The following is a 14,836-nucleotide window of genomic DNA, read 5'->3' on the forward strand; positions in this document are numbered from 1 at the left end:
TCCACCTGGGAAAATAATATCTGATGCCTTTTATGTTTCGTACCACAGTACCTAAAATAACATTCTGCATATAATGTGTACTCAAAACAAGGCTGCCTGATACTTTTCTGAAAATTAAAATATTATCTCCAAATATATTTTTTACAATTTTAAATATTTAAAGATGGCAAACTGAAAAGATGCAGTTAGTTCTTTCTCATGTCTCCCTAAAATAACAGCAAAGTTTTTTTGTGTGTGTGTTTGGCTGTTTCTTAAGGGACAGCCTTTAAGGATAGGAAAAAAAAAAAAAAACAGAAATAATAAAAAAGCAACAAAACTTCGGGAGCTGACAAGGCAAAGAAATGACTGGTAACTGACTCAGTAAAGTTGAATCCTCAGCTAGCTGTCGTACAAAAAGCCAAGAATCAACCCATGTAACACAAGATCCCTTTAAGGCTCAGAAATTGGCAGGACCAAGTATCTCTGGAATCAGGATGCAGGGAAAGATAAAACCACTTCTGTTGCCTCAGTAGATTGTCCTAGGAGAACACTGCTACGATTTGTATCAGAAGTGTTTTGCCTATGTTCTCTTCTAGGAGGTTCATGATGTCTTGTCTTATGTTTAAGTCTTTAAGTCACTTTGAGTTTATTTTTGTGTATGGTGAGGAGTGTTCTAATTTCATTGATTTACATGCACCTGTTCAGTTTTCCCAACACCACTTGCTGAAGAGACTGTCTTTACTCCATTGTATATTCTTGCCTTCCTTGTCAAAGATTAATTGACTGTAAGTCTGTGGGTTTATTTCTGGGCTCTCTATTCTCTTCTGTTGATCCATGTCTGTTTTTGTGCCAATACCATGCTGTTTTGATTACTACAGCTCTGTAGTATTGTCTGAAGTCTGGGAGGGTTATTCCTCTAGCTTCATTCTTTTTCTTCAGTATTGCTTTGGCAGTTCTGGGTCTTTTGTGATTCCATATAAATTTTAAGGTTATTTGGTCTAATTCTGTGAAAAATGTCCTGGGTAATTTGATAGGTATCACGTTAAATCTGTAGATTGCTTTGGGTGGTATGGCTATTTTTACAATATTAATTCTTCCAATCCAAGAGCATAGCATATCTTTTTATTTCTTTACATCATCTTTAATTTCCTTAATCAATGTTTTATAGCTCTCTGCATATAAGTCTTTTATCTCCTTTAGTCAGGTTTATTCCTAAGTAGTTTTTTTTGGATGCAATATTAAAAGGGATTTTTAAAATTTTCTTTTTCTGATATTTCATTGTTAGTGTAAAGAAATGCAACAGATTTTTGTATGTTAATCTTGTATCCTGCTACATTGCCAAATTTGTTTATCCATGCAAGTAGTTTTTGTGTGGAGCCCTTAGGGTTTTTTATATATAGTATCATGTCATCTGCATATAGTGACAATTTTACCTCTTCTCCTCTAATTTGGATCCCTTTTATTTCTTTTGTCTGATCGCTATGGCTGGGACTTTCAATACTCTGTTGAACTGAAGTGGTGAGAGTGGGCCTCCTTGTCTTGTTCCAGATTTTAGTGAGAAGGCTTTCAACTTTTCACTGTTGAGTATAATGTTGGCAGTGGGTTTGTCCCAATGTTCATATCAGCACTATTTACAATGGCCAAGATATGTAGTGGTATACACACACACACACACACACACAATAAAATACTACTTAGCCATAAAAAATAATGCCATTTGCAGCAATGTGGATGGACCTGGAGATCATCATACTACATGAAATAATCCACAAAGAAAAAGGAAAATATCATATTATTATATCACTTATATGTTGAATCTCAAAAAAAAAAAAAAGACATAGATGAACTTATTTACAAAACAGAGACAGGCTGACAGACACAGAAAACAAACTTATGGTTACCAGGGAGGGGGCAGGGGGTGAGAAGGGTTAAACTGGGAGCTTGGGATTCATAGATACTATATATAAAATAGATAAACAACAAGGTTCTACTGTATAGAACAGGGAACTATATTCAATACTTCGTAATGGCCTATAATGAAAAAATATGAAAAGGAATACACATATATTTATGTATAAATGAATCACTATGCTGTACACCAGAAATTAACACAACATTGTAAATCAACTATACTTCAATAAAAAACAAACAAACAAAAAACAAAGAAAGCATCTAATACGAAAGGCAGACCAAAACAAAGAAACAAACTGCAGAAATACAGGTTATACAGGGAGATAAAAACTCTAAAATACTATCAGTTATACTTAAAAAGATAAAGGAAGCTAGTAATAACAGGATGCTAAAACAAAGGGATAAAAATCAAAAGAGTTTTTTAAAGTTAAAAATATGAGAGTAGAAATGAGAAACTCAACAGCAGAGCTGGAAGACACAGCTAAAGAAATCTAGAAATCTCCCAAAAAGTAGACCAAAAGGACAAAATTGAAAATAAAGAGAGAAAAAAAGAGAAGTTGTCAAGAAGGCTTAAAATAAGAATATTTCTAGAAGGTAAAAACAGACCATGAAGGGAAGAAAAATTAATATTGCTCAGACCCAAGGATCTTAAGTTTCCATAATGGGAAGATTAGCAAAAAGGATGAACATCCAGCACAAAAAATGAAAACAGACCCCCATTAAGGCATATCGAACTGTCAAATTTCAAAATATTTGGAACAAGAAGCAAATCCTACCAACTCCCAAAGAGCAAATATAGCGTGTGTTCACTCTTTGAAAATTCATCAAGTAGAACACTTGTAATATACATATTTTCCTATAAATATGCTATGCTTACATAGAAAGCTTTAAAAAATAAAGGGAAAAAGGAAATGAATGGTATCATCCTTCAGGAGTAAACTCAGAAACTGGCTTAGATAAGCAGAGAGACAATAAATGTGCCTTCTTTAACAGAAAAAAATTAGACATGCAAACAAGGAATATACTTAACTTGTTTTTGCAGCTTTTATAAAAAAGAATGTGAAGGGGTGAATGGCTGACCAGTTTAAGCACAGTGGGTTGTTCCACGTAGGGATCATTACCTAATGACTTTCTTATGCCAATCATTAGATAGTAGAGTCAGAAATTTAACCTCTATTAAAAAAAACAAAAAGAGGGTAACAGATACAGTGTCCCTTTTCAACTCCTTAGAAGGAGATACAAGGACCTTTGGCTCATTCGAAGTGGCCTTCCAAACTCTGGTATAACTGAGCCACTAACATGACATTTTCATGAACCAGGACTTAAAATAACAGCACAGCATACCTGTATCTTTCTTTGGAATAAATGAGTTATGATCCTCCAGGGGATGACCAAGGCATTTCCAAGAAGCATTTTCTTTTTTCTTTACGACAATCTCTATTTTTCCCACATTCTCAACAACCCGCACTGAAAAGAAGATAAATTCAATTTGCAGTCACTGATACTTTAAATATAAGATTTTATTTTTAAACCAACCTTTCTCAAACAACCCAAATGTCCCAATCTGATACTAATGACACTGATTATTAGTGAGATAAATAAAATTTTGTGTACATGTTCATGAAAATTGTTTATGCCTTATATGATGTTAAATCCAGTTTAATTTATTTTAGATTCAGACTAACTTCTTTCAAATTAATTTATCAAGAGCCAAACTGATACATAATGCATTTTCATACAAGCTCAAATAGTCATGGCAACTAATTAACACATAGCTTAAAAAAACTTAAATATACAAATTAGCCATGAATGAATCCAACAAAAGCAAATTTAATTTATACCCTTTTAACATTTTTTGGGATCTGGGGGGTTCTTATCAGTGAATTCACTAAACCAACACTGAGCCTCATAAACAGAAACAGCTCAAGGAGAATAAGTCCCTATAAAGCTCATGTCAATTTTTGATAATTAAAAATCTCTTGGATTATCTTTTTATTTTGAATGATCAAAATAGTTTAGAATATAAAATAGTTTATTATAATAACAAAATAATAATAATTCATAATAAAATAAACTTGAATATTCTATAAAATAAACTTTAATATTCTGATTAAATTTTATGAATTGAATGTGCTTTTAAAGATCTAAAGTATATTTCTTTTTGTCTTTAGAAACAATCTGTTCTTCACTATAAACATATAATTTAGTGGCAATTAAACAACTCTGAAAGACAGATTAGTCAAATGAATTCAATTCAATGAACACTGATTTGAAACTTAACAAACATTAAAAAGTTCTTGACCTTAACGAGTTTAATTTATACAATTTATAGAACTTACTGTGTTATACAGAAAAGTGAAGGCACAGAACCAGTGTAAGGTACTATGACAGTACTTTAAAACAAGAAACTTGTTTTAAATGGAATATTATTTAGCCTTTAAAAAGTAGGAAATCCTGCCATTTGCAACATATGATGCATCTAGAAGGCATTATACTAAGTAAAAGTAAGTAAGACAGAGAATACATATACTGCATGGTATCACTTGTATGTGGAATTTTTTTAAAAAGTCAAACTCATAGAAACAGAGAGTAGCATGCAGCGATATGAATAGACCTGAAGATTGTCATTCTGAGTGAAGTGGGTAGGAAGGAGAAAGCAAAATGCCATATGACATCATTTATATGAGGAATCTAAAAAATAACAATAATAAGGACACAAGTGAACTACTTACTACTTATAACTAAGACGACTGACTTCTTGAATATGTGAAAGCACATTTGACTGCCCGTTATGACTGGATTACTGCATAATGTTGATTCTTATTTTGTAGTTGGTTTTATTCCTTTGATAAGTATGTAAGTTTGAAAAGATAAAGTTCTAATCTGTTCTTGGAAACAATAATCAGTACATATATGTAAACTAAAAAAAGTGCAGTATACTGTATATATGTATTTACATGCAATATAATGTGTATGTGCAGTCGAACTGTAATAATTTTACCTAATAAAACTGAAAAAGAAAAAAAAGAAACAGAGAGTAGCAAAATAGTGACAGGAGTTGGGGGGGTGGGGGAAATAGGGAGAAGTTGACAAAAGGGTACAAACTTTCAGCTACAAGGTGAAAAATGTCTAAGGATCTAAAGTATAACATGGTGACTACAGCTGATTACACTGTCTTGTATAACTGAAATTTGTTAAGACAACAGAACTTGTGTTTTCACACACACACATACAAACACAAAGGTAAATCTGTGAAGTGATGGATGTGTTAATTAATTTGATTGTGGGAATCTTCACAATGTATATACCTTTATCAAATCATCACATTGTACATTTTAAATCTTTAATTATAATTTTGTCAATTATACTTCAATAAAGCTAAAGAAAAACAAAAAACAAAAACACAAGAAGCCACCATTTTCTAATGAGGCTTCTGTTGTTAAACAGCTGTGTAAAATCTGCACTGTGCACTCACACACAGCAATATCCATAAGTTAATGTGCACTGTCAATATTAAACATTTAAATACAGACATCTAAGAAAACTATGGTCAGTATATTTCTACAAGCTGCACGTCAGGAGGAGGGCAGGAAAGAAGAATGGAGACAGGACGTTTTTCTAAGGAGAGGAAAAGGAAAGCACAAGACATGAACAGGGGAAAGAAAAAAGGGGTGTGGGGAACTGAAACCAGAGGGAGAAGAGTGTATTTAAAAATGAATGTATTTGATATGTATGTATATGCATGACTGGGACATTGTGCTGTACATCAGAAATTGATACATTGTAACTGACGGTATTTCAATTAAAAAAATTAATGTATTTGTTTATATAGAAAACATTATATCTTTGTTCTGCAACAGGAAAATACATAGAAGAAAAATAAGATAAAATGCTGTTTTTTTCAAACCCTTTCTCTCTCTTCCCATGTGTGTATGTATGTATGTGTGTGTGTGTATGTATGTAGGTACATACATTATTTTTTGGTAGCTTACCAGAAAAATCTTCCTGAATCTCATGGCTTAGGCCTGGAGAAAAAAAATTCAGTTAAAATCCAACTTCATTCAATTCATATGGTCTACCAACACCATATAAGATCATTTAAATGGTTCTTTTACACCCTATTTCAAATCTAACATACCCTGAGAGACCAAAAGACAGAAACTGAACACAGCCAAAATGTCGCATACAATATTTTGAGACAAATTATTTCATAACTAATTATTATATATTTCTTCAATTTTTCCATTTCTCTATTACTCAAAGAGTAACTACTCAGTTGCTCACAAGTGGGGGCCCATACTGGTCTAAGCATGGCCCCAGACTGACAAGCCTACAAACCAAGACAGGAGCAGGGCAGGGAGAGAGGCAGCACATGAAGCACATGTGTGCAGGTGTGCGTGTGAACACAGGCCAGGCCTGAGTCCAGCCCAGTTTTTCCTTTCTTACTGTCTGCTAAGTTGAATGTTCATTCAGCTATTGAAAAAAATCGCTGAGAGTCTACGTGTGTCGTGCACTTTCTCGGGTGCTACAGGTACTGCAGTTAGTAAAAGAGAAACATTCCTGCCCTCATGGAACTTACATTCCAGAAGACGGAGATGCAAGAAGTATTTTTACATACATCTGCTTTAAGTTTCACGGTGTTAATATGGTTATCTGGAACTTACAGTTTTGCATTATTTTAGCCCTACTGATCTACTGTTAGTAAGAAGAGTTTCACATTTTTGACTGTGGAATTTTGGGTTTTTATACGTGTGCTAGATACAGTTAGCTATGGTGTGAATAAAACTAGCCATGAAGTATCTGAGACATAATAAATGCTGGCACAGAGGTCTTCATTAAAGAAAAGTCATGACAGAGCTAATGAATAATGTATACTTTTCTAGACATCTGAGTTTTCGGTTAAAACTCTCCCTAAGGGGCAATATAAGATCTTACGCTAGCAAAAAACAGGAAAGGACATATTTCTGGAAGAAAGGTTTAATATTTGAGGTTGATTAATCTAATGAATGGGGGAAAAAAGTGAAGGAAAAACATTTATCAACTCCAATCAAATTCAGGACTAAAGGCTCTTCATTAATGTAGTAAAGCCGTGAGCAGAATCGCGAGTCAGCTGAGGTCCGGAGAGCTTCAGTCGCTGTTTTTCAAAAGTAAATGAAATGTTCTTTACATGAGAATGAATGCTTAAATCACCATTTTCTTCTTGTTTTTATTTTATTTCATTTCTGCCTTCTAGTAGAATAACATTACCTTCTTAAAAAGAAGAAAGGATGAAATCTTAGTCATTACGGGTGAGAACTGGATTAAGAATCTGCTACCTTTGATTCCAGATTTTAGTGTTTCTTTCTCTTGAAGGATCTGTAATCTCTCTAAACAGCAGAAGTGAACTGCATGGGTGATCTGTGGCCAGGAAGGGCCAGCAGCGGAGGGGCACAGTGCAGCCTCACAGCCCAGGGGGCTTTGGCGTAGCCTCTGACATCCTATGGCAGAGCTGTGAGAAACAGGCCAACGTAGCGGTGTCTGGTGACGGCTGCTCCGTGGGAGCGTGTGACAGGCAGGCCTCCGGAGGCTGGTTTGTTAGGTGTTAGGTAACAGAGTCTTAGAAAGCTGAGCCAACAAATTATTTCATATCAATACTGATTTTGATCGCATCCAGTTGCTTAAACTTGCAAAAGGGGAGGATGTATTGCCATTTGCAAGCACTTTCATTAGTATAAAGAAATAACAGAAAAAACTGAACAAGAATAACAAATTAAAGTGACAATACCAGATAAAATATCATAGTTACCAAGACTACACCAGTTACTACTATACTTCAAGGAAACAAAAGGTGCTCCCATTAATACAGAATAAGGTACTTACCAGTATGTATCAGATAGGAATAGTCCTTGATAAATGTTTCTGCTCTCAAGGAATCATCCCGAAGGTCAACTATTACTGAGTCTAAACTGATATCCTTAAACAGAAATCGAGAAGAGAAAGATCAAAAAGTAAACCTTTTTCAAACTTCTATCACTGTATTTCTAAGATGATCAGTGCAAACTCACACGGCACTGCTTTACAGACCTGACAATGTGCACACACAGCACTCCTGTTTTTCCCTTTCTCATACAACCCAGTTCTCCTCCTTTAAAACATACATCACAATTTTAACTACACACTTGTCTGTGCTTCATGTCTACCTTACCCACGTGTCTCTAAGCTCTAAGCATAAAGAACTGTCTTCAGAATTGCTTGGCACCTAGTAGGTGCTCAATAAGTATTTCTCACATTAATAATGTGGAAAAACAATTAGAATCAGACAAGAAGCCAAGCTGTTTGTGTTCATTTTAATCTTTCCACTTTTATATGGCACAGGGCAAATAACACAGCCTCTTAAGCTCAGCTTGTCAAAAAAAATAAATTCACTAACAAATTTTCACAGAATTTCTACATAGCTTTGGGGCCAGCTATTTGGTACCTATCATTTAGACCATACACTGAACACATTATTCCATGTAGAAATCCTCCCCCTCTCTTTAGTCATCCATCCTCTGTGCCTCCTGATACCACCAATGGGAGTAGACCCCACCCTCTCCTACTGAGGAGACAATAACAAGGAGGAGCAGAAGGCGGGACCAGCAGTGCCTCTGGCCCCCTTGGTTCTTTCAGGCAGAGGCTGGTTGCCCCGGGAGAACAATCAAATCCTGCTGCAAGAATAGGGGGAACTCGCTGGCTCAGGTATGGTTCTGCTCCCACAGAAGTAGCATGAATGCTCAGAAATTCCTAGCGGCCAGAACTTGCCTCTAAATCTACATGGGTCCTCAGGTGTGGGAACCTTGCCAGTTTGCTGGAGGATGTTGTCTGGAGGTGTAAGTTGCCTGCATATTTATCTGACTTTGCAGCTGGACTGTAAGCCTGGTGAGAGCTAAGTTTCTATGAATGTGGCCCATAATTAGATCTTTGAATTCTATGGAAGTGTTGAAAATGAAGCAGGTGTTTAATAAATACTTAGCGAATGAATTAACTCCTTAATTGTAGTTTCCAGAGGGCATCTGAATCCCATTAGTGGTTTAAGCACACTAAGCCACAGTAGTACAGTCTTTCTTGTCACAAATCCCTATTTATGTGCAGGAAATTAGTTCTTATGGTGAAGTTAAACTGGGACTCTCACTTCTGTTATCCATGCTTTAAAAAAAAATTACAGAAAAGCATATAAAATACTTCCTAGTCTATTTTCTTCCTAAGATGCTATAGCATGGTTGTTAAGAGCATATCCTATGGAGCCAGCCTGCCTGGGTTCAAATTACTAGACCTATTCCTTACTGTGTAACTCTGAGTAAATTAATCTCTGTTTCCTCATCTGTAAAACAGGGATAATGAAAGGATGGACCTCAAAGAGTTGCTGTAAGTAAGTTAATACAAGGAGAGTGCTTAGAAAAGTACCTGCATGTAGCTAAATTTATTATTTACTTCTGTTTTCCTTCTGATTTTAAAGACATGTTTACCTTCTGTTTAGTATATATGACAATGGTGACTAAAGAGTCTGTCTGGAACCAGTCATAGCTGTAAAAAAGTAAAAAAAAAAAAAAGAATGAATAATTTGTGCATTAACACATATTAAATCATTAAATAAAATTTTTAAATGTATACAATTAAAAATACAAAATATGACAAAATAAATATATGATTTAAAATATATAGCTTAAAATCTACAGCAAGAAATTTACTTCTCTAGGTTAACATTTTTCCTAAATAATCAGTGGTGTTACCATTAAAACTGGCAATTATTTCTAAGTTTAAAATACGTATACTTTCATGTATTCCAACTTGTAGAGAAACAAACGATATTCTTGACAAGACACCTTATAAAGGTTACATATCTAAAATTTCTTTTTCCAGAGCAATAACACAACACAACATGTTTTCTGAAGGAGTATGACAAAATCTACATGCTCATCACCTTCACTCTTCCCCATCACAAATATATTACTCAAGAAATTAATTCACCAAGGATGTTTAATGGGCAACGGTAAAAACTTAGGGAATAACTAGGTCTTCTGGTTTGTAATAGCTAGTGATCAAACTGGTAACTGTTTTTCAATTTATTACCTGCATACAAGTACCCAGTGTGAATCCTAGGAGGAGGTATCCTGAGGCCTTTAACTTAAAATTGGATATGAAATAATGTAACAGATATAAAAAGTGCAGCAGGGTGCTGCTTGTTACAGAGTCGTGATTAGGGGAAAGGTGACAAGAGAAAGAACTACACATTAACACACGTAGCCTATGGGCATCTGGGATACCACTAACAGAAATATACACGGATTGATTGTTTAACTTACTAAGACAAGTGCGCAAGACATTCTGAAGGATTTCCATTAAAAACTGATCAAACAAACTAGATATACAAAAAACAGAATAGCTGAATATACAAAAAACAGAATAGCTGAATACACTATGGTATGATCACATGATGGAATGCAGACAAAATGCTTTTGCAGGATATTTCATAACACAGGAAATTGATCATAGGATATATTGCAACACCAATACTATCAAAATAGAATAATATGGAAATAGGTATTACATGAATCAGGTATTAAGAGTATGTGTCTAGGGTTGATGGGATTACAACTGATTTTTATCACTTTCTTTTGTATTTCTACTTTCCAAGTTTTCTACCATGAATGTGTATTTTACAATCAGAAAAATATTTTTGAATAATTTATTTTCAAAGTTGTGGTGTTTAAAATGGATTAAACTTTAGTCCTGTTAAAAATTCACCTTTACAGAACAGTTCATTCTCCAGCAATGCTTGATAAATGAGGCACTACAGTTCTTGTGTTAAAGAAGCATGATTAATATAAAAAGCAATACATCAAACTTGGAGCCATCTTTTATTTTTTTTAATGTGTATATTTTGGTGTAGAACTGATTAAACTTTAAAAAAGTAAAACAAGAATGCATACCTCGGAGAACTAGGACCTTCTTTGGCAAGTGTATCTGTCACTTGGCTCTTGGGAAGCATGCCTTCGCAAAGAAAAACAACCAAAACAGCTACAGTTTATCTAAGCAGCATTTTTCTCTCTTTTTCCATCTTTTCAGTAAACTTTTTATAGATATATGATAAGAGGTCACAAATTATAAATGTATTGCTCAATGATTTTCCATAAGTAAAACATACCCTTGGGGCCAGCACCCTCCCAGTACCCCTTCCAATCACCACCCCTACCCCAAAGGTAACCACTATTCTGACTTTTAACATTATGATTAGGTTTTTAACATTATAATGAGGTCTGTATTTGACCTTTATAAAAATAGAATCATAAAATATGTACTCTTTTGGTCTGGCGTTTTTGGTCCGGCTTTATAGACATAACAGTTAATGTCAAATAAGCATGATTCTAGTAAACAACAAATCAAGGCTGGAGCTTTCTGAGATTTTATCCATGCTGTTGCATGCATTAGCAGTGGTCCCTTTTTATTACTGAGTTATTATTACACTGTATGAACATGTCGCATACTGGAATCTATTCATTCTCCTGGTGACGGACTTTGGGCAGTTTTTGGCTATTATGCATAGCGCCGTAATAAATATTCTTGTGCATGTACACACGCATTCTTAAAGAACACACGTCTGCATGGGACGTGTATGTTTTGCTTTGGTAAATACTGCTAACCAGTTTTCCAAAGTGGTTGTACCAATTTACACTTTTTACCAGGAGTGTATGGGGGGCCTGTTGCTCCACTACTTCACTGACACGGGGTATTCTGTCTTTTTTCATTTTAGACATTTTTGTGTGTGTCCTTCAACGTCGCATTTTCAAAGGCCACTAATGCTCTGGTTTGTGAATTGTTTTAGAAAACTCTGAGACGTAGAAGATCTCCAGAGATTCTGTAAGCATTAAGTATTTTCCTTCCACCATAAGAGTGTATTCTTTGGATCTGTAAGATTTAGTTTGGGGAAGGAAAAAAAAAAAAGAGTACTTCTGCTCAAAGACTTTGGAAAATAACTGCATCAATTATGTTTCTGTTTCTCCAACAGCACAGGGTAGGGGATCTATAAAGTTCTGTCCAATGCTCTAAATTTAGGCAAGTAAAGACATCCTTCATATAAAAACTATCTAAATACCCCAGATAATTCCATGAGGCAACATATATAATCATGTGAACGAGATTCATTTTGTATTATAAATGTATGACTTACTACCATTCAAGATTTTCTTTTCCTCACGATAGTCTGTACAGTGATTTAGAAAAAAAGAAGTCAGATAAGAAAACTGTAACATCAGAGAGAACAGTGGTTAACATTATTGATTTAAAGGTAACTGCCCTCCTCTTGAAGGGCTTTCTTCCAAGGCCTGACAAGATAAATAAGGCTAATAAACAGATGGCCTATTTCTCAAATAATTAATTTCATCTCTGAAGACTGCCAGGCCATTTCTGCAGGCTCCCACTTCACTGGGCTTTTTCCTCCTTCTTTGAACTTATTTTTCTAATATCTTGGTTAATTTCTTTAGTAAACACATAAAAACCCAAGCTTTGTCCAGGTCATCATATTCTAAATGAGTCAAAACTATCCAAAATTTATTATATTACACTTTATAAATGAATCATATATGTTAACCCAAAGAAAGTTGCCTGATTATCTTTCTCTTTCATCTAGGTCAGCACTTAACATGATTATTGTTACTTTAAATTTAAATGGCCAAAATGCTGAAAATATGTAAAGACTTCCACTTGTATATCAATTCATTTATCAGTGTTAAAAGCCAGAAAAAATTTAACAGGTATTTTCTTTCAGGATGGCAGCCAGCTCAAAAACCTATATTATGTCTCGATCACAAAAGTGCTGTACTGTATGTCAAAATAAAACCCTCAACAAGTTGTCAGAGCTTAAAAAAAAAAAAGCCAAACTAACACAAAATATCCAAGTAGCAAATTTATAGACATCACTTGTTAAGGTAACACCTTGTTTTAACAGAAAAAGAAACCAAAGTACTTAAAGCTTCCAAATTTTTCATGTTCTGATTTTCAATTAACCAGATATCCTATAATTACTTCCACTTCACTCACATGTCATAAAATAACCATGATTAAGGAGAACAGATGACCATCCTTTTTGTTTATTTTCCCCATTTGACCAAAATAATTTCATAGCTGAAAGGAATCTTAACAACAGACACCAAATTATCATCCAATCCCCTCATTTAAGACTGAAAATCAGAGGTCAGGACTTGAATGAAATCCACACCTCTTCAGCAGCAAAGCCAAGATCAAACTTCTTCCGTGAAATTTAGCACTATTTTTCTTGGTATGTCATTGTGAGGGTTAATACTTTCTGAAAAAACACAAGCCCTAAAAATCATTTAAATTAGACCTCAAAATCAGCTTTGTTTCTCACTGCCAGATAAAAATCTCATCATTACAGTTTGCAAGGGATCACCGATGTCCCCACTTGTTCACTTACTTTCATCCGGTTTCATCTGTCTTTGCTACTGTAGTTGTGATTATTTGTTTTATCTTAGAACAAACAGCGAATTCACAGTAACATAAGTAAATTAAATCTATTTTCACTGTACAAGCACAGTTGGCAGTTTGATGAATCTCTTTATCATGGAAAACAATTTGTTTTTATCTAAGAGCAGCACAGATTTTGAAAACTTACCCCAGGTAATTTATTCCTAGGGAGAAAGTATGTCATCTCATACGATTACCTCCTGTCTGTTTGAATCCGTCAGAACTTTCTGGATCTTGCTAAATTATTCATTTTTTTCCTGAGTCTTTTTTAATATAAGAAGTACCAATAGGAAGAGAACACCTACTTAGATCTAAAATATCATTAAAATGCTACTAGTCTACTTGTGCAACTCTTCAAAAACTGAGCCATAGAAAGAAAAAAGCCTTTTTTTTTTTTTTTTTTTACTTTTAAGCATATTTACATCTGAGTCACATGAGACCCTTCCTGCTCTAACAAGAAATGTCTTGATAACTAACTCCATCATTTGGTTGGCTCCACGGCCAAGAAAATTCACATCTTCTCATAACATTGGTCAGACAGCATTACTCTGATAAGAGCCTGTGCTTTCTGAAGAGGTCAGAGTCATTTAGAAGGCTGGAGCTGTGAACTATCAGCACTCTATTCTTCTGAGGTAAGAGGGCTGGGTTAGAATTTTTAATTGACTCCATTCTAGCTTACCTCTGGTGAATGGAACCACAGAAGGATCCCCTGGGATAAGGAAAGTTAAAAAACAAAACAAACCAAAAAACCTGCTTTACTAATATACTCATTCTTTTAATAAATTTCTGTTACCATCTTAATAGGGATATTGACATAATATGAAACCATTTGGATAAACAGGAAATCTGACTTTATATTCAGTTTGTCTATACACACACAAAGATAATATGGAAGGATACACAATCACATGGTTACCTTTGGGTGTACACAGGAGGGAAAAAGAGCAGATGGGAGACAAAGGTATGACCATGGCACTTGTCATTCTTGAATCATGTGAATGTATTACTTACTCAAAAAAATGAAATAAACTAAACTGAAAATGTCAATATGTCCTTTTTAATATGATACACTAAATGCTTTAAAAGAGATATATGAATGGTGGTAAAGGAAGCATGGGGGTGGGAAGGGGGGCATCACTACTTGGAAGGCATTGAAAGGACTCCATTGAGGAAGTAATGTTTTAGCTACATTTTGAAAATATGTATGCATTTGTCAGAAGGCCCTGGAAAAAAGCATTCTAGGAAGACAAACACTGCACATTTATATTTAAATGTCTTATGTTTATCCACAGCTACATACCCTGTCTTCCTTTTTGACTCCAAAGGCGGATGTCACATAATCATCAGTCAGGAGCTCAGTCTTGTGACCAGGGGTCTCAGTCACAAACTCCAGTGTGTACCATTCTATGTTCCCACCACTGCTTAGTCTTGCCAGAAGACTCCCTGG

At 34.8% G+C, this 14,836-nt stretch overlaps 1 protein-coding gene across 2 annotated transcripts in view; it reads right to left on the reverse strand.

Annotated features, from left to right (window-relative positions):
• The window catches only part of CYB5R4 (cytochrome b5 reductase 4), a 68,367-nt gene that overhangs the window by 25,847 nt on the left and 27,684 nt on the right, over positions 1-14,836 (reverse strand). The window contains exons 5-11 of one of the 2 annotated variants that reach the window (XM_045508611.2): positions 14,069-14,098; positions 12,080-12,109; positions 10,839-10,899; positions 9,375-9,432; positions 7,750-7,843; positions 5,883-5,915; positions 3,235-3,357 (exon numbers count right to left, since the gene is read on the reverse strand). In XM_045508611.2, the coding sequence (XP_045364567.1) occupies positions 3,235-3,357; positions 5,883-5,915; positions 7,750-7,843; positions 9,375-9,432; positions 10,839-10,899; positions 12,080-12,109; positions 14,069-14,098 (429 nt within the window). The remainder of the gene's footprint in view (positions 1-3,234; positions 3,358-5,882; positions 5,916-7,749; positions 7,844-9,374; positions 9,433-10,838; positions 10,900-12,079; positions 12,110-14,068; positions 14,099-14,836) is intronic. The other variant, XM_010972867.3, reaches the window with a different exon arrangement.

This window comes from Camelus bactrianus, chromosome 8, assembly GCF_048773025.1.
Source record: "Camelus bactrianus isolate YW-2024 breed Bactrian camel chromosome 8, ASM4877302v1, whole genome shotgun sequence".
NCBI classification, from domain to species: domain Eukaryota; kingdom Metazoa; phylum Chordata; class Mammalia; order Artiodactyla; family Camelidae; genus Camelus; species Camelus bactrianus.